This window comes from Myxine glutinosa, chromosome 5, assembly GCF_964187855.1.
Source record: "Myxine glutinosa chromosome 5, kmMyxGlut1.1, whole genome shotgun sequence".
NCBI lineage: Eukaryota > Metazoa > Chordata > Myxini > Myxiniformes > Myxinidae > Myxine > Myxine glutinosa.
In genome coordinates this window covers 97,337,104-97,364,843 of record NC_136265.1, presented here as the reverse complement: position 1 = coordinate 97,364,843, position 27,740 = coordinate 97,337,104, and the positions used below count along the sequence as shown (strand labels likewise).

The 27,740-nt window shown below is 45.8% G+C and overlaps 1 protein-coding gene across 4 annotated transcripts; it reads right to left on the bottom strand.

The window, feature by feature from the left end:
* Nucleotides 1-837: 837 nt before the first annotated feature.
* Nucleotides 838-27,261, bottom strand: LOC137428447 (uncharacterized). 4 transcript variants are annotated; one of them, XM_078777198.1, is made up of 5 exons: nucleotides 27,169-27,247; nucleotides 13,931-14,179; nucleotides 11,959-12,093; nucleotides 9,680-9,790; nucleotides 838-3,302 (listed from the first exon to the last, which is right to left on the bottom strand). In XM_078777198.1, the coding sequence occupies exons 3-5, from the start codon at nucleotides 12,059-12,061 to the stop codon at nucleotides 2,044-2,046; spliced, it is 1,473 nt and encodes a 490-aa protein (XP_078633324.1). In that variant the 5' UTR covers nucleotides 12,062-12,093; nucleotides 13,931-14,179; nucleotides 27,169-27,247; the 3' UTR covers nucleotides 838-2,043. The 4 variants fall into 4 exon arrangements, with proteins under 4 accessions (XP_078633324.1, XP_078633323.1, XP_078633325.1 ...); XM_078777197.1 differs by having other exon boundaries at nucleotides 1,152-3,302; nucleotides 11,959-12,130; nucleotides 27,178-27,261; XM_078777199.1 differs by having other exon boundaries at nucleotides 1,152-3,302; nucleotides 27,178-27,247.
* Between the last annotated feature and the right edge of the window lie 479 nt (nucleotides 27,262-27,740).

Sequence of the window (27,740 nt, the reverse complement as noted above, 5' to 3'; positions counted from 1 at the left end):
ATTGAACTTGTATTGGGAGCGCCTATGAACTTGTATTGGGAGCACATATAGCGCCTGTCCATCTATTACGTACACAGCCACGCCAGCGTAACCGCCAAGCCCAGCTTACCGTTCACCCCGTAATTGTCTGATCCGCACCAACGACCCGCGGGGAGCTTCTGCTGCCCTGACCATCTTCTTCGCGGTGCAAGTTGGGGGCCGGAGAACGAGCTGCTGGACATCATCCCGAGACCGTCAACAACCCCGTGTGAGTGTGTCTGAGTGTGAAACGGGCCCGTGTCCTGGGATAAGTATAAGACTGTAGAAGGCTGCGCTGTGTGTTCTGCTTCTTCTCATTGTACATAGTGTAATAAACCAATTGTTATTCCTTGTTTCTTCCTGATTCGACCGTATCAGTGATTTCATCCATTGGGTAAGCGTGGCACGATCAGAACCGCTCGGATCGGGTTTAGTCATTGTTGACGGCTCGGGTCACGGTTCGCCACCGCTCTGCGTTTCCACCTATAACTGTGATTCGGGCGGGGCTTATTTCCTTGCTTCCTGGGCGGTGTTGGTACTTAGATATTAGTGATCAGTCCTATGACCCTACTCAACGCTGTCCGGAAGTGACGTCAGAGGTTCCGGGTCCTGTCAGCTAGTCAAAGACAAGGGGACTAACCCCTCCCCCCCCCCTTGGTAAGGGGAAAAGGCCGAGGGAGAGATCCGCAACAATATAAAGAAAAATATAAAGCAAAACATCAACAGACATACACCGACAACTAATTCAACTACGACAAAAGAGCAATGACAACAAAAGAGCCTTTTCTCGGATTGCAAAAAAACTGTCAGAACATGAGCTCACATTATTTGACAAACGAATGTCCACTATTTTTGCATTTGTATGGAAATTCGCTTTGGTTGCAATCTCCTTGTTCTCCATTGTGAATTTTCAGGTGCATTTTCAGGTGGGGTGTCCAATTCATAGATTTTCTACAACTTCTGCGTTTGTATGGTCTCGTGTCAGAGATGATGTTGTTTCCCTGCACATGCGAAATGAGAAGCTGGGCTAAACAATTGGTTCATATCTAATATTATGTTGTTATACATGGAGTAGTTTGTGATAAGCAAGCAAAGAGAGTGTCCATCCATACAATTGAAAAACTGTGGAAATCCTCGCTCACCATTATTTTATTTTTTTTCCCCACAGATTTTACATTTACAGAATACAGTATGTGCATTTTTCTTCTTTGTAATATTCTTTCTCCCCATTGCAAATTCATATATATTTTAAAGTTAGAGGAGCGAATAAAAACTTCATGCAGTGTACATTTCTAGAGGCATTCTCCATCGTGTATTCTCATGTGCCTTTTATGGTTGCATGACTGACAACAAGATATTACACAACTTGTGCATTTGTATGGGTGCTCACCATTGTGAATTCTCATGTGTCTTTTAAGGTTGGATAAAAAAACCACCGTTTAGAGGCCATTTTTCCCCGCAAAGCGGGGGTTGGCCTTTTCGGGGACCGTGGTTGTTGTTGTTTTTTGGTCCCCTTTTTGAAGCAATGTTTTACGGCCGGATGCCCTTCCTGCCGCCAACCCTGTTTGTCGCCTTTTACGACAAGCAGGGAATTACCAGTGAACTGGTACTCAATTAGCCGACCTCGGAAGGATGACAGGCTGAGTCAACCCCCCTGGCGTTAATTCAGCGATCGACAGGGATTCGAACCCAGGATCCTTGGATCCTAAGCTGGCACCCTAGCCGCTAGCCCAACACCAGGGACACCAGGGACTCTTTTAAGGTTGGATGAATTATTAAAATATTTTCCACAACTTGGGCATTTGTAAGGGCGTTCACCATTGTGAATTTCCATGTCCTTTTAGGTTGGATGAATGATTAAAATATTTTCCACAACTTGGGCATTTGTAAGGGCGCTCACCATTGTGAATTTCCATGTCCTTTAAGGTTGGATGAATGATTAAAATATTTTCCACAACTTGTGCATTTGTAAGGGCGTTTAGCTTTTGTGAATTGCCATGTGTCTTTCAAGGGTGGATGAATACTTTAAAGATTTTCCACAAGTGTGCATTTGTCAAAGCGTTCACTGTTGTGAATTTGCATGTGTCTTTTAAGGTTCCATGTATGATTAAAATATTTTCCACAATTTGTGCATTTGTATGGGCGTTCATCAGTGTGAATTGCCATGTGTCTTTTAAGGGTGGATGATTGATTGAAAGATTTCCCACAATTTGTGCATCGATATGGGCGTTCATCAGTGTGAATTGCCATGTGTGTTTTAAGGGTGGATGAGCATTTAAAAGATTTCCGACAATTTGTGCATTTATATGGGCGTTCAGCATTGTGAATCGCCATGTGTGATTTAAGGTGGGAAGATTGTTTGAAAGATTTTCCACAATTTGTGCATTTGTATGGGTGTTCAGCATTGTGAATTGCCATGTGTGTTTTAAGGCGGGATCTACGATAAAAATATTTCCCACAACTTGTGCATTGATATGGGCGCTCACCGTTGTGAACTGCAATGTGTCTTTTAAGGGTGGATGATCGATTAAAATATTTCCCACAACTTGTGCATTGATATGGGCGCTCACCGTTGTGAATTACCATGTGCATTTTAAGGTTGTATGAGCATTTAAAAGATTTTCCACAATTTGTGCATTCACATGGGCGTTCAGCATTGTGAATTGCCATGTGTGATTTAAGGTGGGGAGATTGTTTGAAAGATTTTCCACAATTTGTGCATTTATATGGGCGTTCAGCATTGTGAATTGCCATGTGTGATTTAAGGTGGGAAGATTGTTTGAAAGATTTTCCACAATTTGTGCATTTGTATGGGCGTTCAGCATTGTGAATTGCCATGTGTCTTTTAAGGTTGGATGACTGATTAAAAGATTTTCCACAATTTGTGCATTTGTATGGGCGTTCATTATTGTGAATTGTCATGTGCCTTTTTAAGGTGGATGATTGATTGAAAGATTTTCCACAATTTGTACATTTGTATGGGCGTTCATCGTTGTGAATTCTCATGTGCCTTTTTAAGGTGGATGATTGATTGAAAGATTTTCCACAATTTGCGCATTTGTATGGGCGTTCATCGTTGTGAATTCTCATGTGTTTTTTAATGGCGGATGTTTTCTTTCCTTTGTGAGCCTTACAGAAATTATTCTCTGCAACCATTTCCTTCTGAGGTTTTTCGTGTTTGTAAAAAGTCCTGTTGTTCATTTCATTTGGCGAGTCCTCCTGGCGTGTGGCTGCGTCGTTCGTAAAATGAAGTGCAGTCTCCCTTGTAGATTCCGTGGATTCACCTGTAAATACAGCATCACAAGACCTGTAAAAAATAAATCAGATTCTGTTCAATACTTGTAATATCATTCTGACAAACGCAACCAAGTCCAACATGAACATTTGTATTTGTTCCACTTCATAAAAGTAAAAAATTATTCTTTATGTAAATATACATTAAAATACCGTTCAAAACTTTGGGTTTTTCCATTGATATTCAAACTTTGGGATAAATCGATTCAATTATCAGTGACAAGTCATGTGTTTATTTTATTAAATTAACAGCTTTTATAAATGTGGATTTGCATGTGAAACGCATGATAGGCAGGTACTGCATCCAGACCTCAACCAAAATCTAATCGGCCTGTCCTCATCGAGTCATCACACACCCAACCTGTCCACCAAGGTTTGTCCTAATCCAACCATAACATTTTGAGATATTTACAGACAGACAGACAGGGGTGAAAACATAACCTCCATCCACCTCTGGTGGCGGAGGTAACAAGGTATATTCTAATCAAATATTTGGTTCAAATCTTTCACATTACGATGGAGATAATGGATATTTGAGAAATTACTCCAGAGTGGAAATGTTTTTTCAAACAATTAAATCATAACGTATGGGTTTTTAAAGTGTTACCGGTGTGTTTTTTTTTTAATTACCGGTGTGTACCCCGGTTTAGAATAGGTACACCGTATCCCTGCATGTCGTAAGAGGCGACTAAAAGGGTTGGCGTCAGGAAGGGCATCCGGCCATAAAAACATTGCCTCAAAACGAGAACCATGACAATTACAACTAGATATGGGCAGGGTACAGCCCGAAGTACCCCGTGGGGGACCCCACTCCCTCTCGTCAAAACTCAAGGTGGGGAACCCGATCAAAGTAAGGGTGGCAATCACTCCATTTATAACGACGAAAAGTCTGATGCCCGACGTGGAGATCGGTTTCTGAGGTTTGGGACATGGAATGTAGGGACAATGACAGGGAGATCAGGAGAAGTGGTGGAAGTATTGGTCAGAAGAAGAGTGGACATATGTTGTGTGCAGGAGAAAGATGGAAGGGAAGTGGTGTGAGAATGGTGAAGGGTAGGCAGGGACAGAAATACAAGTTTGTGCGGCAAGGATGCCCAGAAGGCATGAATGGTGTTGGTGTCCTGTTTTCTGAGGAGTTTGTAGACAGTGTGGTGAGTGTGACTAGAGTGAGTGATAGGTTGATGATGGTGAAAATGATGATTGGAAAGCTCGTGGTGAACGTCATTTCGGGATATGCTCCGCAGGTTGGTCGGAGCGATGAAGAGAAGGACAAGTTCTGGTGTGCTATAGAGAAGCTGATGGAAAACGTGAAAGATAAGGAAGATGTCGTGGTAGGAGGAGACCTAAATGGACATGTGGGAAGGAGTATGGACGGTTTTGAGGGAGTTCATGAGGGTTACGGATATGGTGTGAGAAATGGAGAAGGTAAAAGGATTTTGGAGTTTGCTGATGGAGCTGATTTTTTTTTTTGTATACAAGATCGAGGCTCGTGTAAGAGCTAACATAAATGCCAAAAAAAAAAACAATGGACACATAAGACGAAACAAAGGGAGCGGGAGACAAGATGGGGAGAGAGGGGGAAGCACACAAGTACATTTGAGAGCAGGGACATGGGGAGATCTGTGGGAGGTAGAGGGCTTGGGGGGAGGATGCGTGGGAAGGGGAGGAGGGGGGAGTGGGGAGTGGGAGAGGTAAAAAAAATACATGGCCACTGCTCGGACATCCAGGAAAGAAGTCGGTATTTCAGAAAAGTGGATCTGGGGTGAATTAACGGGGGTAGAAAAGATCAAGGTTTTGGATGGGGAAAGATAAGAGATGGTGGTGAACAGCTGTTTTAAAGACCTGGAGGGAGGAGTGGGATTGAAGAGAGGGAGGGAGTTTGTTCCAGAAGTGGGAGGAAAGAGGAATGAAAGAGTGAAGGTGAATAGAGAGTCTTTATTTTGGCAGTTTCACCATAAGAGGGTTGCTGGCAGATCTTGTCTAACCTGCAGGAATATTTGGGGGGCAGAGCACAGAGAGAGCTGGGGGAGCAAGGCCGGAGAGGAGTCGGCAGAAGACAGAAAGACTACCTACCTGCCTGCGGTGAGTGAGTGAAAGGCCCTCAGAGTTAGCTTCATCGCGGGAGATTCCAATGATTCTGAAAGATTTGGTTTCAACAGCGTGAAGTCGAGCTGGGTGTGAGGCAGGAGCACCAGCCCAGAGGGGAGAACAGTATTCCATTAAGCTGCGGATGAAAGCCTTGTATGTGGTGAGGGGCTCAGGTGTGCCAAGGAAGGACTTCACATTACGGAGGATGCCCAGTTGGCGACTGGCTTTGGAGGCCAGCTTGGAAATGTGGTTTTCCCAGGAAAGATCATGGCAGACAGTGAGACCCAAAAGCTTGAGTGACAGAACTTCTTGGAGAGGATTGTTCAGAAAGTAGATGGGAGGGTTGTCCAGTCGGTCTTTTCGGAGAGACAGTGAGAGTGTGAGATTTGTCAGGATTGAAAGACATATTCCACTTGTTTGACCAGTGCGTGGTTTTGTCCAGGTCTGCAGACAGTGAGGAGGCTGCATACTGCCGATCTGAGGGATGAGGAATGGAGCGGCAGAGAGTGGAGTCGTCAGCAAAGAGATAGAGAGGATTTTTTAGAGAGTAGGAGAGATCATTGACGAAGATGAGAAAAAGCACAGGGCCCAGAACACTGCCTTGGGGAACTCCAGCCTGAACAGGAAGGGGATATGAGAGAAAACCATTCAGAGCCACACGTTTGCGACGACCAGAGAGGAAGTCTGCAAGCCATGCATGGAGATTTTCATGGATAATAGCGTAAGGACTCGACTTTGTTATCCCTTTTACGCCACACCCAGTGACCCGATGCCCACGGCACTAATGGATTTACGATCTACGAACCGCGCTCTTTGTTTATCACGTACAGGCATACTCGAAAAATCTGAATTAGCCGACGTTGGGGCCCAAAAGCATCCGATTAACTGCCGATACGACGCCATCTTACGACGCCATCGTATTGGCGTCTGCTGGGTGAAGGCGAAGCAAGCCGTCCGCTGATTGGACAGGTGAAGGCGACAGCAAGCCGTCCACTGAGTGGACAATCCCAGAGTGGTGCTATGCCGATTCCTATTACGAATCCATTCATTTTTCAAAAGTATATCGTAGCGTTGTCATTTAAGTAGATTGCAATAAATACGTTGTTCATATACGCACTCTTCATTCTCATCTTTCTTCCTAACTCTTACTCGGACAAGCAAATCCCCTATGCCATCCATAATGGTACACTCTATCCATACACCACATCCTCCCTTCCGTGGATGTTCCACAGGTTTTGGCTAGTTTTCATGGATACCACAGGAGGACGTCAAGAGAATAAGAGAGAAAACATCAGGGTGAGCGTTCTTTTATACTCAAGGCTCTGACATCATCCGTGCCTGCTCCACCAAACCTATAGTCCCATCTTAGCAGTCCTTGAGCCAATCAATCCTGGACCAATCACTCTTCTTCTGGACGTGGCCTCCCGGACCTGCCTGCTTGAGTTGCGATGTGACGGCTGCGGCACCAGCGGTAGTTGAATGTCCCAGTTCCGGTCGCTTTTATTTCGTGCTATAAATGTGGGATTTCCTGCTTGTGTGTGTGCTGCTGGTGTCATAAGGAACAGAGGAACAGAGGCCATTACATACAGGGGATTAATTACCCAAAATCCCAAGCTAATTAACATAACCCCACCCCTTGTGATGGGAACGAAGATACGCGCTTACACGACATACGGTCTGCCGGATCCCTACTTATGAAACATGGAGTTTCTTCTTTTCCACGACAGTCAGAGCACACTACCTCTGCAATTCTACCTGGACTAAGGTAATCACTGCCCACCCCTATAAACGTAACATGTCCGATTTATAGCAATCCTCAGATCCTTCAGCCATTGGTTACTGGTGTCGTATGAAACCATCTCGGTTTGTATTACTACAACGACCAAGGACGCATTGACCCAGCATATTTGTTGGAATTCGAAAATTATTGCTCACCTGGAAGAATAAAGCCGTATATGACACTGACTAAAACATGATTTGTTGATTTGTAATACTCAGTTCCAGAAAGAGGATAATAAGCTTGTTAGATACACGTCAGGTGGGTCGACGACAACCGTTGACTTCCTGATGGTGCGTAGGCGAGATAGGGGGCACCTCCGGGACACAAAGGTGATCCCGGGGGAGGAGGCTGTTTCACAGAACCACTTGGTTGTCTGCGACATAAGGTTGAAAGGTGCGAGGAGAGCTCGGCGGGTGAAGTACCAACCGAGAATGAAGGTGTGGAGGTTGAAAGAGGTGACAGTGAGGGAGGCATTAAAAGAGAGGCTGAGTGTCATGAAATTGTACCTAAGTTGAACCCAGGTGTTATGCTCTCTCCAACCACTGAGAGGCGTCTATAAGAACTCGGACAACCATCGCTCCGGATCATTCCTGTGACATATAATCTGTGTGACAGCATAGACTCGAATGGTGCATATATGTAGATGATCCAGGCTTGCTTGCACTGATTGTTAATTGCTGGACTTCTCCTTGATTATATAATCCTGATATATTGCATGATCCTATTTTTACAGGTGTTGCCAGAGATCGAATTTGCATTAAACCTACCATTGGGACAATGTTGTGGATTTGACTTTTGACAACAATTAATGCAAATTCGTCTCTTCGTCTTGAATGAGAATGGGACACGAACGCGAATGACATGGCTCATAAGATGATCCAAGTGCCGATCTTCGGTGCAGACCCTCAGGCGACGGACGCGGCCGCCGAACTGACACATTGGCTGAAAATCTTGAATAACCAGTTCAATACTCAGGAGGCCGTCACCAATGAAACAAAACTCGCTGTTCTGCAATCAAAGGTGCACCATGCCGTGTACATGGCAATTGAACAATGTGAGACGTTCGATGCAGCTGTGGCTGAGCTGAAGCGTATCTACATAAAACAACGAAGCCTGGTCTATTCACGACATTTGCTTGCGACTCGACGACAACAGCCCATTTAGACTTTAGATCAATTTGCTCAAGACCTCCGATGCCTCCTGAAGGAGAGTACCCCTGTGGTACGCACTCATGAACAAGTCTGTGATGACCATGTCCGCGATTCTTTCATCGCAGGTCTTTGGTCCCCGGTCGTCAGACAGAGACTACTTGAAGAAGCCGATTTGATACTAGCCAAAACACTCCGGTTATCTCACGTGTATACCGAAGCACGGGAACAATCCGACGTGTATGAACACCCATACGTCACTGTGGGGACATCTCGACAGACTCGACCGGAGAGAGCTACCGCCGAGCTCATGGAGGCAGCCTCGGCACCTCCGCCGGAATCTGAGACCGCGGCCACTCCCGAGGAGCCCGAACCGGGCTTGACGGTGGCCGCTGCAGCTGGACCCAAGTCCGGAAGTAACGCCACGTGCTATTTCTGTGGGAATCGGAATCATCCCAGGTTTGTTTGCCCTGCTAAAGATGCGGTCATTTGTGCACAAAGACGGGACATTTTGCAAAAGTTTGCCGAGTGTCGCGGGGCAAGCGAGCCCGCTCGACGATTAATGTGCTTATCTCCGAGCCAGCGGTACGAACGGCGCGCCTCGCCTGACTTTGATGGGGATCGCCCCTTTCCGTGGGCCCCGAGCTGAGAGCTCGACCTTGGTGAGACTCGCCGCGCCGACTAAACAAGTGGCGCAAACACTTCAGTACGCGGTGCGAACGTCCGTGGCCGGCATTCTTCTGACACTTTCGGGAACTGAGTGGCATGCTGATGAGGAGGGGAGTGTCGTTGATGCTGAAGGGAAAGGTGGATGCTGCATGTGTGAGAAGTGTTATGATTTATGGGAGCGAGACATGGGTAATGAACGTAGAGCAGCAACGAAGGTTGGAAAGGGTGGAAATGCGAATGGTTCAGTGGATGTGTGGAATATCATTGAGAGAAAGGAAGCCAAATGATGAATTGCGAAAGATGATGGGAATAGAGCCTGTGATTGATGCTGTGAAGAGAAACAGTTTGAGATCGTTTGGTCATGTGTTGAGGAAGGATGAAAGCGACTGGTTGAGAAGAATGATGGAAATGAATGTAGAAGGAAGTAGAGGACGGGGAAGACCGAGAAAGACTTGGCTAAAGATGGTCGAAGAAGAAATGCGGGCAAGGGGGTTAAACAAGGGGAGATGCAGAAAATAGGGCAAAATGGAGAAGATCGTCATGGGGACCGCAAGGCTAACCCCCGCTCTTGCAGGGAAAATGGCCTTTAAAATGCCTGTTGTTGTTGTTGTTGTTGTATGGGTTTTTATAGTAGTTCATCATCACATTGTCCAAAGCAAAATGTGGAAGCATTGATTATAACCTCCATGGTGATGGCTCTCGAAGAAAGAAGCTTCAGAGTCATTTGCCTCTGGTAGATCCAGGTGGACATCAATGTCATGCTCAGTTTTCACTTCCACTTTCTCAAATAAATCTGGAATAACAAGCAACCTTTATTCAATGCAGGCATTCAAAAAAACAAAAACAAAAAAAACTTTTCTTCCAGGTCTTGTGTCATCTACATACAGTAGCTGGTTCCACACTCTCAAAATAGCAGCATAAATATTGCATCAAAATCATTCATTTGAGGTCTTCCTTGAAGAAAGAAAATAAAACATTTTCCCATTGGAATAGCATTGTAAAACATAACGATATCAAAGCATTACGTTCTGTACAAACTTCCTCAATGTTCGAGACGTTTCATACCCGACCACAGCTTCAGTGGGATTTTCACCACCACCCAGGCTGACAAGATGGCCTAAAGGTATGCAGACTCACCTCTGAGCTGCTTAGCCTGGGTTTGAATAAAAAAATGTGCTATAAACGATCATCCCGGTGTTTCACAGGAAGCGTGTTGCATAAACATGGATGCCGTCCCTCGGATGGACATTAAAGATCCCAGTGTCCTTCACGAAGAGTACCTCAGCTATCGCCGGTACCATGGCCAACTTCCAAATTCCTATCCATCATCAGCAGAGAGCATTGCATCAGCCGCACAGCCATGCCCTCAGCGAATGATGCTACTCCACAGCCTTTTGCTGCATACAAATGAAGAAGAAGACCACCACCCATTATCTCAACAACCAAACTAAAGGCAAAGAAAAATATTTTTTCCCCAACCTGCGTTATTTATCAAATTAAATACAATTTAGACTCAACATGTGACAAGTTGTTGTCTCAAAAGTCAACCCTCATGGAAAACTCAATGACAGAATGTGGCAGCTTAACAGCTTGACAATGATGAGGCCAACAGCTTAATAGAATACCAAAGCCGGATTTCCAACAATGCTGCAAACCAAGAGCCAAGTGTTGCACACGAAATGAAGACTGAAGGACCTGAATTCCTCCACAGAAAAACATTCAGTCGACATCAGTGATGAAACCAATCCAGCAGCTGATGTGAGCTTGGAGCATTGGGGTTTTCATTCTTGTGCTACCTCGAAATGCCTGCAGCTGTGCAATAACTCACATGGAGCTTGACACAGTAAAGGTCTCAGCTTCTGCTCTCCCAACAATGGAGGCCCTCAATGGCACATGAGCAAAGGGCCATCTCTCAACAGATCTCGAGCTTTCTTTCCAGTCTGGTACCTCATCTTGCTCTCCAAACTCTCCGCATATGGCAAACCAAAGCCACCTCCACACATGGCTTACAGATTTCCTCTACTCTTCGATAAAACGTGTGCCTCTCACCGGAATCCTTTCACCTGCTTTCCTTGTCAAAGATGGAGTGCCAGAGTGCTGGGCCCAGTCCACTGATTCATCACAAATCTCTCTGAATCTCTGGAAAATCCTCTTTATCTCTTGGATGATGACTCCAATTTCTGCCGTGACATCCCTCATTCCCCAGAAAAACAGGCAGAAGCATTTTTCCCTCTTTTCAGAACTGATAAAATCACAGGCAACTCAAACACTTCGAATGTCTTTTCAATTCTGGCAAATACAACACTCTCACTGTCTCTCTCTCAAAAAGAACCTTATGGCATCATCCTGCCCCACCCCCCACTCTCCACAGGTTTATGCATAGAACACTCAGTCCACCAGAAACCCCGTTCTGGTGAAACTACCCAAATCCAGGATCAGTACTTGCTCCACTCCTTCCGCCTGTGGAACCAACAGTGGAACCAACAGTGGAACCAACAGTGGAACCAACATTGGAACAAACAGTGGAACAAACAGTGGAACCAACAGTGGAACAAACAGTGGAACAAACAGTGGAACAAACAGTGGAACAAACAGTGGAACAAACAGTGGAACAAACAGTGGAACAAACAGTGGAACAAACAGTGGAACAAACAGTGGAACAAACAGTGGAACAAACAGTGGAACAAACAGTGGAACAAACAGTGGAACCAACAGTGGAACAAACAGTGGAACCAACAGTGGAACAAACAGTGGAACCAACAGTGGAACAAACAGTGGAACAAACAGTGGAACAAACAGTGGAACAAACAGTGGAACCAACAGTGGAACCAACTTCCACATTCTCTTCAATCTCTTTCTACCCTCCAACTCTTCAAGACAGCTGATTAGCACCATCTCAGATCATAACCTAAGTCAGGAGCGAGTGATGTTATCAAATATGATGGCAATCGCACAACTCACCATTTGTCTGGTCCATTTGCTCCTCTTCCAGACCCAAAGAGTACACATCATCTATTTTTAACTGCAGAATTACAGAAGATCCTTCCAGCTCCTCAATCTTCATTCCACTCCCGAGCACAGTCAGCTGTTCCGCTTCTGGCGGCACACGACAGGAATCCGTCAAACAGCACACCTGAGGTTACATGATGGGTGAACCTTTAAAGAGGCAATAAACATACAAACTTCCTGATGTTTCCTCCACATTGAGTACCTTGATTCAACAGTACCTACATGTAGTTTAAATTTTATACGTTTTTAAATTTTATAATGTTGGAACTTGAGCAAGGACCTCCAAAGATTAAGTTGATAACGTTCAATGACAACTTTAAAGATGAGTGGGAAGAATAATTTTCATATTTTAAACTCCAACAGAAAGTGTGTGGTTAAATTGTAATGGACATGTAAATGTGGTGAAGAGAAGCAACAAAGAACATCATTTTAACACACACCACGAGAGGATTGCAAGTGAGTACCCTCCAAAAACGACCCGCAAGGAAGGTAAAAGTTAGAGCAGCTACGATTGCTTAATTTAAGATCATGCATGCATTTGCAAAGAAGAAGAATCCATTTGAAGAAGGTGAGGTAATGAAGGAAGCTAGATGCTGGCAGCTTCAAAAACGTTTTATTCAAGAATTCAGACGAAAGGTCTGAAGGTGAATATAGGAAAGACGAAGGTGATGGCAAGTGGTAAAGCATGTGGTGAGGTGGAAAGAACTGGGAAGTGGCCATGTGCTGTGTGCAGGAAGGGTGTCGGAGTGAACTCAATTCAATGTACAATGTGCGCTGAGTGGGTTCATCAAAAATGTAGTGGTCTGAGAGGGTCATTAACCAGTGTGGCAGCTACATTCAAATGTAAGGTGTGCACAGAGGGAGCTGCAGATGGAGGAAATGTTGACTTGGATCTTGGAGATGGCGTGAAGCTGGAAGGTGTGAAAACATTTTGCTACCTCGGAGACATGCTGAATGGAGAAGGTGGATCAGACTCGGCAACAGTTGCGAGAGTGAGATGTGCATGGAAAAACTTTCGGGAACTGAGTGGCATGCTGATGAGCAGGGGAGTGTCGTTGAAGCTGAAGGGAAAGGTGTATGCTGCATGTGTGAGAAGTGTTTTGATTTATGGGAGCGAGACATGGGTCATGAATGTAGAGCAGCAACGAAGGCTGGAAAGGGTGGAAATGTGAATGGTTCGGTGGATGTGCCAAGTATCGTTGAGAGAGAGGAAGACAAATGATGAATTGTGAAAGATGATGGGAATAGAGCCTGTGATTGATGCTGTGAAGAGGAACAGGTTGAGATGGTTTGGTCATGTGTTGAGGAAGAATGAAAGTGACTGTTTGAGAAGTGTGATGGAAATGAATGTAGAAGGAAGTAGAGGAAGGGGAAGACCGAGAAAGACTTGGCTAAAGATTAACAAAAGGAGAGATGCAGAAAATAGGGCAAAATGGAGAAGATTGTCATGGGGGCCGCAAGGCGAACCACCGCTTTAGCAGGGAAAATGCCCTTAAAATGCATGTTGTTGTTGTTGTTGTTGTTCATTTGCTTTTTCCGTGTACCCCTCACTCCTCCCCCAGACCTCCCCCTCCCACAGATCTACTGACATCCCTGTTCTCTTCTGTTGTTGTGCTTGTGTGCTTCCCTCTCTCTCCCTCTTGTCTCTCGCTCCCTTCATTGTATGTTTTATGTGTCTGTTGTTACGTGCTCCTCCCCAACCCCCGGTCACGGTGTACCTCCGAGCCCCGAGAGGAGTCACGGCAGAAAAATGTGTTATTCTGTATGTCAAAGATCCATGGTGAAGCCACATCAATTGTTACCAACAAACAAATATTGTATTAAGATCACACAAGAATAACAGTACAAAAACAATAGTAATCAATTGTACAACCAATATATATTTCCTATGATGGCACCATCAGGTTCGTACAATATAACTCACTGTGCTCCAAGTGAGTGAAAAGAAGAACATTCCCCAATGTCTCTATTCCGGCATCAAGCCCAAGTCGATCCGCTCCAGCGATCGTCAGAACGATGTCCAATCGAGACCAGAATCCCGTTCGGATGACAGTCACAGTCACGCGGCCAAAGCCGCGCAAAGGTGCCCTCAAGGCGACGGGGAGATCCAAAGGCGCCCTCGAGGCGACTGAGAAATCACACCCTCGGGTATGGACGTTTCACGGCTCCAAACCTGCGAACCGCAGATTTACCTTCAAAATCCACGTGACACACACACACACACACACACACACCAGATAAACGTCTGGATGCAGTGAAAATGGTTGAAGCGAAGCGAAAAACCTTGCGCGATGTGCAAAGCGCCCGAGTCGAAATGGCCGATGGCCCGTTCTCGAGGCGTAACGGCATGACGATGATTCTCCTCAGAATCAACCGCCAAAACCTGACACGCAGGCCGATCTGTCACAGCGATAACAACTCTGTCGCAAGAATCCCTTTCCCGGGAAACCCGAAGTTCGCGAGTGACCTCCTTTCGTCAACGATTGCTCCAGACCTCGGAGCAGCTAGGCTTCTTCCCCGACTCACTCGCTCCGCCTTCTTCTCCTCCTCATCTTCATCGTCGTCCGGTTCCGATTTCGTTTTAAACATTAATTTTTTTTACCTTTTGAAAATAGTAATATCTATATCCCTTAAACAACCCTGGTGTTGGGCCAGCGGCTAGGGTGCCGGCTTAGGATCCTAGGATCCTGGGTTCAAATCCCGGTCGATCGCTGAATTAACGCCAGGGGGGTTGACTCAGCCTGTCATCCTTCCGAGGTCGGCTAATCGAGTACCAGTTCACTGGTAATTCCCTGTTTGTCGTTAAAGGCGGCAAAAAGGGTTGGCGTCAGGAAGGGCATCCGGCCGTAAAACATTGCTTCAAAAAGGGGACCGAAAAACAACAACAACCACGGTCCCCGAAAAAGGCCAACCCCCGCTTGCGGGGAAAAAAATGGCCTCTAAAGGTGGTTTTTTTCATATCCCTTAAACGACAACAATAATAGTACATGGAATCAAAAATGTTTACAGTGGATGAAAACCACAACAACGGAAGTGAGAAATCCGTAACACTGTGCATGTTTTCATGTTCATTGTGTTAGCTCTTACACGAGCCTCGATTCTGTGTACAATAAAATAAAATAAAAAATGTAGAAGATGCATTTCTGTGGTGCTGTTGGTTATCACTTTCTGATTCACTGCTGCTGTCAAAGATGGCAGTGTAGTGGACATGGCTGCACTTATTTTTCGATCCCTGACAGCGGCAGTCTATATAATAGGCCATGTTCTTCTTCCCACATGAGCAGTTTGTGTTGCAGCCCTTGGTGTTGGTGCACTGTGCAGCCACAGGAGAAGTTTGTGTTGCAGCCCTTGGTGCAGCCACAGGAGATCGCCTGCATCATCTGCTGTGGCCAGGTCGGGTGTGTGGATTGCACTGGTACCAGCTTTCAATCATCCACGGCCCACCCGCAGTCCTCACATGGTTTGACACTTGGCTTGCAAATGTGAGCACTCTTGTTGATTGCAGTCGCCAGTGCCGCACGTTTGAGATGTTGTTGGAATGAATGCGTTCTCTTATGGGCGGTAGCAGCTACAGCAGAGTTGACTTGTTGTTGAGAAACTTGTGAACTCGGAGATTTCCAAGGTCTGAACCCTCGAAGTTATCACCCTTGTTGGTATGTACAGCGACCACAAGCTCTTTTGCCTGGTTCATTACATCTGCATTGATCCGAAGAGGACCTTGATCTTTGTCTGCAAAGTCTTCCAATGCCGAGATGTCGGTTGTCTGGCTTCTGTTTATTAGCCACATGTTCTTCCCAGTAAAGTAGGGGTAGCTGGTGATGTCTCGTCCACTCAGACTGTGAATGAAGGTCAGTCCTCGGCTGCTTGCAGGTCCCAGTGCAGCAGCAATCTTGTGGATTCGTAGATAGCTCTCTCGTGCAGTTTGAACCCACAGTTCAGGCGAATCTTTCAGCAACGTTGCAGCATAGCACACGCATATAACAATGATATCTGTGTCATTTGTGTGGATGATCATTCGGTCCACCTCCTCGTTCTGGACACTGCACACAGAGTGCAGTATGACCCTGGTATCGGCCTCTTGTTGAGTTGATTCTTGAAAGCCCACAGAATCTTGTTTCTCACAGTCTGAGAGTACTTCAGGTGCTTTTTTGCAAACTCCAAGCGGGCTTTCATTTGTCTTTCACTGAGGAGAGGCTTCCGTCTGGCCACTCTGCCATAAAGCCCTGATCCATGGAGTGTTGCAGTGATGGATGTCCTTCTGGAAGTTTCTCCCATCTCCACACAGGATCTCTGGAGCTCAGCCAGAGTGACCATCGGGTTCTTGGTCACCTCTCTTACCAAGGCCCTTCTCCCACCATTGCTCAGTTTGGCCGGGCAGCCAGCTCGAGGAAGAGTCCTGGTTGTTCCAAACTTCTTCCATTTAAGAATTATGGAGGCCACTGTGCTCTTGGGAACCTTCAATGCAGCAGAATTTTTTTTTGTAGGCTTCCCCAAATCTGTGCCTCGACACAATCCTGTCTCTGAGCTCTGCAGGGAGTCCCTTCCACCTCATGGCTTGGTTTTTGCTCTGATATGCATTGTCAGCTGTGAGACCTTATATAGACAGGTGTGTGCCTTTCCAAATCATGTCCAATCAATTGAATTTACCACAGGTGGACTCCAATCAAGGTGCAGAAACATCTCAAAGATGACCAAGAGAAATGGGAGGCACCTGAGCTAAATTTCAAGTGTCAGAGCAAAGGGTCTGAATACTTATGTCAATGCGATATTTCAGTTTTTTCTTTTTAATAAATTTGCAAAACTTTCTAAAGTTCTGTTTTCTCTTTGTCATGATGGGGTATTGAGTGTAGATTGATGAGGGAAAAAATGAATTTAAACGATTTCAGCTTAAGGCTGCAACATAACAAAATGTGAACAAAGCGAAGGGGTCTGAATACTTTCTGAATGCACTGTACATACGTCCACCAGGCAGAACAGTCTACATTTTGTATCCGAAGGATCTGGATTCGAACCTGGCCCAGAATCCAAGCTTGTTCTTGTCGCCAAACCAACTCATTCACCTAGAGCTGTCACAAGTTGTCCACAACGTTTTGAAATATCATGCTAGAAATTTTGGCCTTTTCACTAAATTGTGAAGTCACTGCAAAAGGGGGAAAAACGCCTATTCAGATCTGGATTCAGACAATCACCAAAATTGAATCATTTCTTCCTTGTCAGACACACGTCTCCACCAAGTTTTATCCGAATCTGTCCACAAACTTTTGAGATATTGTGCTACATACTTTTTTTCCCCCGTCTCTCAATGTTGAAGAATCACTTTAAAAATTCTCGGATCCAGACACAGTTCCGAATCTTCACCAAAATTGAATCATTTCTTCCTTGTAACAAACCCAAACTGTTCAGTACATTTCGTCCGTATCCGTCCACAACTTTTTGAGATATCCTGTTCACAAAAAGACAGAGGGGTGAATATTTAACCTCCATCCACCTCATTCGATGTAATACACTTGAAAATAAATTCTCCAATGAAAAAAACTCGAAATTCGACATTTACTTTCATTTTTGTCTCATCATAAAAATCCAATTGAATGAAAAGCACACCCTGCATATAATGAAACAAATGACATAATTATCAAAACAAGTCAATTCTTCCTCTGGAAAGTGAAACGATAATAACAATTAGTACAATAAAGTTGATGTGTGACGTCACTGTGATTGTCTCACAAAATCAATTTAATCAGACAGAGGATTCATGAATGACATATTTCGTGGATGTTTTCATGCAGACATGTCCACAACTCTCTCAATATCTAACTCAATATCTTTGTGCACATTTAACAACAACAAAGCAACGAATCGGCCGTTGTTGTTGTTGATTGTTGTTTAATCAGGAAATTAATATTTATTACGATCATTTATCATATCGGTGTGTGCCCCGGTTTAGAATAGGTACACCGTATCCCTTCGTGTCGTAAGAGGCGACTAAAGGGTTGGCGTCAGGAAGGGCATCCGGCCATAAAAACATTGCCTCAAAAAGGGCACCACGATGATTGTCATGGGGCCTGCAAGGCTAACCGCCACTCTAGGAGGGGAAATGGCCTTAAAAAGGCCTTCTTCTCTTCTTCTACTACCATTTCTCCATTCTGTGATATCAGTCCTGATTACAACCAACATTACCCATTATGTTACGGGTTCGTGACTTCCGTTATTGTGGTGTTCACCCACTGGACATGTTTCTGATATTATGTATTATTATTAGTTTCACAAGGTTTATTATTCACAAACGGTTATCAAAAGTTAAAAAGGATAACTGTAAGTGAAACAGGAAACCGAAGGAAAAGACAATGAGAGGAAGAGGGAGAAGCAGCGCGCAAAGTCGGGGAAGACGGTGACGTCAGCGCTCCGTAACGAGCCAGGTCTACCGTCAGCCGCGAGGGGATTTTGAGTTCCTGGAAGGGACATCCGGCGATACGAATATTCGCTGGAGTGGAGAAATCTGTGTAGACAGATTTGGGGCGCTGAGATTCCGACGAATCCTTCTCTCGTTGCATCGGCTCAAGAGAGTCGTCGGCCATCTTGAACCCCGTGCTTCGGACCTGTGAAGGTTTGCTTCGTGTCGTCTTCTCCCCAACATCCTACCGTCTGTCGGGGTGAGTGGGTGAGACCGCTTAGTCTCCAATTACGTTGCGGTTTGCCGAGGGAGCGGTGGAGGTGCGTCTCTGGAGGGCGCCGTTGTACAGTTTGGTGGGAAGAGCACCCTTGCCCACTGTACACGCTTCGGATATCGGCGGGAGAGCGAGATTCGGGCTTCAACCCGATTTCGTTCCATCGACCGCTGGAGCGAATCCCATTCGCCTTGGGAAAAGTCATGGAGACATTGAGGAGTGTCCGTTCATTGGCTGGCAGAGCCGTGAGTCACTTGGCTTTATTTATACAAGATATATATGGAGTGCACTCTGAATGGCCATTTACTGTACCGTATTACCGGTGTGTGATTTATAATCCAAGTTTGTGCATTTATAATCATTGGTGTGGTTTCACTATTGATTTTCAACACAGGGTAATATATTTTTCTGCCGGGGTTCCTCTCGGGGTTCGGAGGTTTACCGAGACCAGGGGATCGGTGAGGACCCCGTAACAATTAATATCTCACTAATCCCCTCTGTTACCTCCCTCAACCTCACCTCCTTTGGTTTACCTCAGATTTCCCGTTTTACATTTACTCCCCTTCAAAAGATCAAGATCAGATTCTGCATTCAGGGGTTTCATTGATGACGTCATCACATAACATAACAGCGTCATTCAGCGTCTCCCTTTGCTTCCACGCTTAACCTTCGATCCAAAGAGTAGAGAGTGTAAATCTTATGACAAAAGAGCAAACATACATGGTTATGTTTGTTTGTTTGTATATTTGTGACCAAAACTTCTTCTTCTTCAAATTAAAATAACGCCCAAAAACACATTCCATTAACTCTTAATTACATACTGTTGGAATGCACCTTTTGACCTCTCAGACCTTTGACACTTTAAGTCCCCCAAGACTCTTAAGACCTCCAAGACTCTGAATACCCAAAATACACTCAAGACTCAAAACACCCCAAATACCCAAAAGACCCCGAAGACCCAAAGGACCCAAAAGACCTGGAGGACCAAAAGACCCAAAGGACCAAAAGACCCAGAGGACCCATTTAATCATGTTTAAATAGCATGCAATTAATGGACGTACTGTACTCATAATCCAACAATATGTATTTAATAGACGGACTCAGTCAAGTTTCAATGGTATGTAATTAATAGACGGACTCTGGTTTTAACAGGATGTAATTAATCAACGTACTCAGGTTTCAACAGTATGTAATTAATAGACTTATTCAAGTTTCAATGAACTTTTTTATTATAATGAAGCAAATGTTTTATTACATTATAATTAAATGTGGTTATGTTTGTATATTTGTGACCACAACGTCTTCTTCAAATTTTTCTTTAACATATTCCATCGTTTTTTTTTTTTTGTTTTTTTTTTAATACACAAGATCGAGTCTCGTGAAAGAGCGAACATTAATCCCACAAAAAGTCAAACCGACACATAAAACATATAATAAGGGGAGCAGTAGACAAGATGGGGAGAGAGGGGGAAGGACACAAACACAACATTTGAGAGCAGGGACATCAAGAGAAATGTGGGAGGGGGGGCGTGGTTGGGGGGAGGTGGGAGAGGTGTAAAACATATGGACACAGCAAGGACTTCCAGGAAAGAAGTTGGAATTTAAAAAAAGTGGATCTGGGGTGAATTAGCAGGGGTAGAAAAGATCAAGGTTTTGGATGGGGGAAGATAAGAGATGGTGGTGAACAGCTGTTTTAAAGACCTGGAGGGAGGACTGGGATTGAAGGGAGTGGGGGAGTTTGTTCCAGAGGCGGGAGAAAAGGGGAATGAAGGAGTGAAAGTGAATAGAGTCTTGATTTTGGCAGTTTAACCATAAGAGGGTTGGTGGCAGATCTTGTGTGACCTGCAGGAATATTTGGGGGACAGAGCACAGAGAGAGCTGGGGGAGCAAGGCAGGAGGAGTCGGTGGAAGACAGAAAGACCACCAACCTGCCTGCGGTGAGTAAGTGAAAGGCCCTCGGAGTTAGCTTCATCGCAGGAGATCCCAATGATTCTGAAAGATTTGGTTTCAACAGCGTGAAGCCGAGCCAGGTGTGAGGCAGGAGCACCGGCCCAGAGGGGGGAACAGTATTCCATTGAGCTGCAGAGAAAAGCCTTGGATGTGGTGAGGAGCTCAGGTGTGCAAGGAAGGACTTCGCACGACGGAGGATGCCCAGTCAGCGACTGGCTTTGGAGGCCAGCTTGGAAATGTGATTTCCCCAGGAAAGATCATGGCTCACAGTGAGACCCAAAAGCTTGAGCGACAGAACATCTTGCCGGCTGATGCCCGCTGAGGGAGCGGTTTGTTACGGATTCGTGACTTCCGTTATTGTGGTTTTTACCCACTGGACATGTTTATGATATTATGTATAATTATTAGTTTCACAAGGTTTATTATTCACGAACGGTTATCAAAAGTTAAAAAGGATAACTGTAAGTGAAACAGGAAACCGAAGGAGAAGGCAATGAGGTGAAGAGGAAGAAGCAGAGCAAACAAAGTTGGAGAGGAGGCATGACGTCAGCGCTCCGTAACGAGCCAGGTTTACCGACAGCCGCGAGGGGATTTTGAGTTCCTGGAAGGGACATCCGGCGATAAAAATATTCGCTGGAGTGGAGAAATCTGCGTCGACAGATTTGGGGCGCTGAGATTCCGACGAATCCTTGCCTCGTCGCATCTGCTCAAGTCAGAGCCGTCAGCCATTTTGAACCCCGTGCTTCGGATGCCGGTGAACGTTTGCTTCGTGTCATCGTCACCCCCAACATCCTACCGTCTGTCGGGGATGAGTGGGTGCGACCGCTTCGTCTCCAATTACGTTGCGGTTTGCTGAGGGAGCAGTGAAGGTGCGCCTCTGGAGGGCGCCGTTGTACAGTTTGGCGGGAAGAGCACCCTTGCCCACTGTACACGCTTCGGATATCGACTGGAGAGCAAGATTCGGGCTTCGACCGGATTTCGTTCCATCGACCGCTGGAGCGAATCCCATTCACCTTGGGAAAAGTCATAGAGACATTGAGGAGTGTCCGTTCATTTGCTGGCAGAGCAGTGAGTCACTTGACTTTATATAAGATATATATAGAGTGCACTCTTAATGACCATTTGCTGTACCGTATTACCTGTGTGTGATTTATAATACAAGTTTGTTCATTTATAATCATTGTTGTGGTTTCACTATTGATTTCAACACAGGGTCATATATTTTTCTGCCGGGGTTCCTCTCGGGGTTCGGAGGTTACCGAGACCAGGAGATCGTAGAGGATTCCATTACAGAAATTGGGGGCTCGTCCAATTGAAACTCGTGGGCTCAAAATTGGGTCTTCGTCCGGGATATAAAATTCCTTAAATATCGTCCGGGATAGAACTCCCTAGCATTTCCAATTTTTCCAATTTTGGAATTTGTTCAACATTCCCAAATCTTTCAAAAAAAAAATTTTTTTTTTTTTTGGGGGGGGGGAAAATTCATGTGTGAAGGTTAACAGGTGTTCACGGATAATCACCATGGAGTTTGACGCAGAGAAGTTTACAGCGACCCCTAGTGAGGCACAGTTCCGAGCGTTACTAAAATCGGAACTCTTGATATTGGGCAAACATTTTAGCTTGGAGGTCCAAGCTAAAATGAAGAAAACAGAGATACAGACAGTGGTGATAGAATCTGTGGTGGAACAAGGAACATGGAGAGAGGGAGCCTTGGATTGGTTACCAGAAGAACAAGAAAGTGTGGAGCTCCAAAAAACGGAGATGCAATTGAAGAGCCAGGAAAGGTTAGAAGAGCAAAAAAACAGTGGAAAGGAGAGTGGAAAGAGAACTCCAGGAAAGGTTAAAAGTACAGGAAAGAGAACTCCAGGAAAGCTTAAAAGTACAGGAAAGATAACTCCAGGAAAGGTTAGAAGGGAAAAAAGCAGAGGAAAGGAGAGCTGCAAGAGAACTCGAAGCAGAGGAGAGAAGAGCCGAAAGGGAGTTAAAGGACCGTGAATTGGCGCGTCAGCAGGAAATTAAAGTCAAGGAGCTGGAGTTAATGAGAGAATGGGGAGAGGTACCACCCATGCCGACTGGTTCGACAACTAGTCAAAACACCTGGGATGTTGGCAGACATGTGAGGCTGGTTCCACCCTTCAATGAAAAGGAGGTAGCCAAGTTTTTTTTACACTTTGAGAAAGTGGCTCAAATGCTAAAATGGCCGGAGGAGTCCTGGACAATATTAGTGCAAAGTGTTCTGGTGGGTAAAGCTCAATATATTTATTCGGCTTTACCGATTGAACAATGTGCAGATTATGAGATAGTGAAGAAAACCATTCTCAAAGCCTATGAATTGGTCCCTGAAGCTTACCGGCAAAAATTCTGGAACGCCAGGAAGAGGGAGAATGAGACCCATGTGGAGTTTGCCAGAATGAAAGAAACCATGTTTGATCGGTGGTGTGATTCAAAAGAAGTCGGGAAAGACTTCGAACTATTGCAACAATTGATCCTGGTGGAGGAATTCCAACAGTGTGTCCATGAGGACACTAAAGTACATCTGGAGGAAAGGAAAGTACCAAAGTTGTATGAGGCGGCAACCATGGCAGATGACTTTGCCTTAACACACAGGATGAGGTTCCATAAACCTAACTTCCCGCCTAGAATTCGCATGGAGAGTTATGATGCATCTGGTGCGGAGAACGAAGATTCAGGGGGGCGGCCTCGAGATGACTATGAGGACCACTCTGAGACTACGACTTATAGAAATCAGAAGACAACAGGTCCAAGGCAGACTTATCCTCCGGGGGGCTCGAGACAAACCACGAGGTTCTCCTCCGGGCCTACTTGCGCTTTTTGCCATAAACCTGGACACGATGTCCCACTGTTATGCCTTGGGAAAGGAAAATCAGGAGCGGAGTTCGACTAGTACAACTCCGAATGCAATGGCAAGTGTGAGAAATCGCCCTCAAAAGGGTGACCAACCATTTATTTCAAAGGGGTTTGTGTCACTTGATGGAGACCCGACTACCCGGAAACCTGTTAGGGTATTGAGGGACACCGGAGCACACCAATCGTTAATGCTTGAAGGCATCTTGCCATTGTCAGAGGAGACAGCAACTGGTGATAGTGTTCGTTTACAGGGGATTGGTGGATGTGTTAGAGCTCCACTTCATGCCATCCAGTTGGAGTCCGATGTGGTGTCAGGACCGATCACCGTAGGTTTACAAGCCACTCTTCCTGTAGAGGGAGTATCTGTTGTTATCGGTAATGATTTGGCCGGTGGTCAAGTTTATGGTAACCCGAGGGTTGTTAAAAAGCCCAGTAGGGAAAATAACACCACACCAGTTAGGGATGGTGACAAATTTCGCAAGTTATTTGTAGGGGGACTGAACTTCAAAACAAAGGAAGATGTTCTGGAGTCTGCCTTCAGCAAATATGGACCGCTTTTGGAAGTGTTGCTGATAAAAGACAGGGAGACACAAAAGTCAAGAGGGTTTGGCTTTGTCACGTTTGAAGACTCAAAGGACGCCAGAGATGCAGAAAGGGATCTGAATAGCAAGGAGTTGGAGGGTCGGACCATAACAGTAGGGAAGGCATTTCATTGGTGTAGTGGGAGCTACAGAAGAGGACCACGGAGTAGTAGTTTTGGTGGTGGCCGCAATCGATATTATTATGGAGGCTCCCAGAGTTACGGCAGCTCCCGAAGGAAGGATTGTCAAAGTAGTGGCCGAGAAGGAGACCGCTATTCATGTGACTACAGTGACAAGCGGTCCCACCATAATTATTATGGAAGTTCGGAGAAGTTAAAGCACTGAATGCTGCGGAGCCGCCGAGCCAAGATTCCTTCACGGATTAACCGTGAACGCCACGTTCCTAAAGGCGTCCATGTAGTGAACTTTCCTGCACGGACTAACCGTGAACTCCACGTTCCTAAAGGCGTCCATATAGTGAATACTTCCAGGCTTCACCACCAACCATCATGGAACCTGGCTTTCAGCTCGGCCTCCCGGGAAAAGTGCTGTAGTTTTGCTTGACTTGGGATTTTGGATTACTACCCCTTAACCTTCATTCAAAAGTAACGAAAAGTAAAATCAGAGGGGGATGAGATGGAGTTTGGCTTTGCAGGAGTCCAACTGGGAAATTGAGCACGTAAAGGGCAGGGACAATGTCGTTGCTGATGCTTTGTCCAGAGTGAATTAACTTTGGAAATCTCTGTGGGTTGTGTGAAATTTTGTTGCTTTATTTTTGAGATTTTGATAATTGTTGCCCACGGGAATTGATGATTTGGATTGTGAATTTACTTTTGTTTTTTTGTTAAAGTTTGCATGCAAAGAAAGTTTCCGCTGTGTTCAAACTTTCTTTCTTGAGGGGAGGAAGTCTTACGGATTCGTGACTTCCGTTATTGTGGTTTTCAACCACTGGACATGTTTCTGATATTATGTATTATTATTAGTTTCACAAGGTTTATTATTCACGAACGGTTGTCAAAAGTTAAAAAGGATAACTGTAAGTGAAACAGGAAACCGAAGGAGAAGACAATGAGGTGAAGAGGAAGAAGCAGAGCGAACCAAGTTGGAGAGGAGGCGTCAGCGCTCCGTAACGAGCCAGGTTTACCGACAGCCGCGAGGGGATTTTGAGTTCCTGGAAGGGACATCCAGCGATAAGAATATTCACTGGAGTGGAGAAATCTGCGTAGACAGATTTGGAGCGCCGAGATTCCGACGAATCCTTGCCTCGTCGCATCGGGTCAAGCCAGAGCCGTCAGCCATTTTGAACCCGTGCTTCGGACACCGGTGAACGTTTGCTTCGTGTCATCGTCACCCCCAACATCCTGCCGTCTGTCGGGGATGAGTGGGTGCGACCGCTTCGTCTCCAATTACGTTGCGGTTTGCTGAGGGAGCGGTGAAGGTGTGCCTCTGGAGGGCGCCGTTGTAGTTTGGGGGGAAGAGCACCCTTGCTCACTGTACACGCTTCGGATATCGACTGGAGAGCGAGATTCGGGCTTCGACCGGATTTCGTTCCATCGACCGCTGGAGCGAATCCCATTCGCCTTGGGAAAAGTCAAAGAGACATTGAGGAGTGTCCGTTCATTTGCTGGCAGAGCAGTGAGTCACTTGACTTTATATAAGATATATATAGAGTGCACTCTTAATGGCCATTTGCTGTACCGTATTACCTGTGTGTGATTTACAATACAAGTTTGTTCATTTATAATCATTGGTGTGGTTTCACTATTGTTTTCAACACAGGGTAAATTTTTCTGCCGGGGTTCCTCTCGGGGTTCGGAGGTTACCGAGACCAGGAGATCGTAGAGGATTCCGTAACAGTGAGGCAGGAGCACCGGCCCAGAGGGGGGAATAGTATTCCATTGAGCTGCAGAGGAAAGCCTTGTATGTGGTGAGGAGCTCAGGTGTGCAAGGAAGGACTTCGCACGACGGAGGATGCCCAGTTGGCGACTGGCTTTGGAGGCCAGCTTGGAAATGTGATTTTCCCCGGAAAGATCATGGCTCACAGTGAGACCCAAAAGCTTGAGCGACAGAACTTCTTGGAGAGGATTGTTGAGAAAGTAGATGGCAGGGTTGTCCAGTCGGTCATTTCGGAGAGACATAGTGAGAGTGTGAGATTTGTCAGGATTGAAAGACGTGTTCCACTTGTTTGACCAGTCTATGATTTTGTCCAGGTCTGCAGAGAGTGAGGAGGCTGTTTTACATGATGTTTATATATTTAAAGCTAACCTAAGAAACACATTGGTGATTTACCCGTATTCATGAGCGGGACTTTTTTTTGTTACTTTGACATGATTAATCGAGATAGAGATCGTGATAGGGACAAAATACTAGATATGACATAAAAACTCGGCCAGAAGTCGAAAGCAGGTGGTGCATTGGGGGCACGTCTGCTCTGCGAGGTTGGATGTTCAAGTATCCCATCCAGTTTTTGATAAATTTGTATTGACCTTCCCATCCAGCTCCAACTCATATTTTAAAATAAATATATATTTGCACTCAGTTCCTTTTTATTTATGCATGTTGAGTTCTGATTTACAGTATATATTCAATCAGAGCACAAAATATATTTGGTCGACCACAAAATATATCCCCCCACCATTCCTCCCCCCCACCCAGAGCACCACCCCCCTTCCCCCACCACCCCCTCCCCCAGTACACCACCCCACCCCCAGTACACCACCCCACCCCCAGAGCACCACCCCCCATCCTCCACCACCCCCCATCTTCCACCACCCTTCCAATACACCACCCCACCCCCAGAACACCACCACCCATCCCCCACCACCCCCCTCCCAATACACCACCCCCACCACCCCCCTCCCAATACACCACCCCCCATTCCCCCCCCCCCAAATACACCACCCCCCATTCCCCCCCACCCCCCTCCCAATACACCACCCCCCCATTCCCCCCCACCCCCCTCCCAATACACCACCCCCCATTCCCCCCCACCCCCCTCCCAATACACCACCCCCCTCCCAATACACCACCCCCCATCCCCCCCCCCCCCCCAGTACGCCACACCCCCACCCAGCACCCCATCCCCCATCCCTCCTCACCCCCAGCACCAGCACCCCTGGAGACCTGGGCAAACGACCGGATACACAACCGACGCACGCACAACTCTTCTTCTTCTCTACATATTTTATTTTACTTCTTTCGAAACCCTTTCGTGTCACTCTCATTCCTTCTCGCGTCTATCACCACAGCATTCTATCCAGCCTACTATCTTATTAAAATAATTCTTCACAAAAATACCGAACGTTGAAAAAAACAATGAAAAAGAAGGTTGGACAAGCCAAGCTAGAATGTACACCCTCGTTTGTATTTTGAGAGTTCTCCAGCGCTGAAGGGTTGTTGGTGTTGTTGTTGTTTATTCATTCCCAGTTGTTCGACGACAAGCTCCTTTGTCTGGGTTGTCCATCATTACCTCATTGATGCTGCTGAAGTGACCTCCTCCCCCCTTCTGTTGGTCCTCTTCTTTTTCTTCTCCTGTATCCTGATCCGTTCTGTGTTCCAGCTCCTCCACGAGCCTCGACACTGAATGTAAAACAAACATGTCTGGGTACATTGGAGAGTCAAATGTCAATGCAACGGATGGAGAGAAGGAAGAATGGGAGGCAGAACAAAA

Bases quoted from the DNA above. Each gene is read 5' to 3' on its own strand.
- LOC137428447 (XM_078777197.1), bottom strand. From the start codon at position 13,960: ATGTTCTTCTTTTCACTCACTTGGAGCACA. The intron at 12,131-13,930 runs GTGAGTTATATT...ATGTAACCTCAG, and splicing joins TTTCACTCACTTGGAGCACA to GTGTGCTGTTTGACGGATTC. The intron at 9,791-11,958 runs GTGAGTTGTGCG...TTGTTATTCCAG, and splicing joins GCAAATGGACCAGACAAATG to ATTTATTTGAGAAAGTGGAA.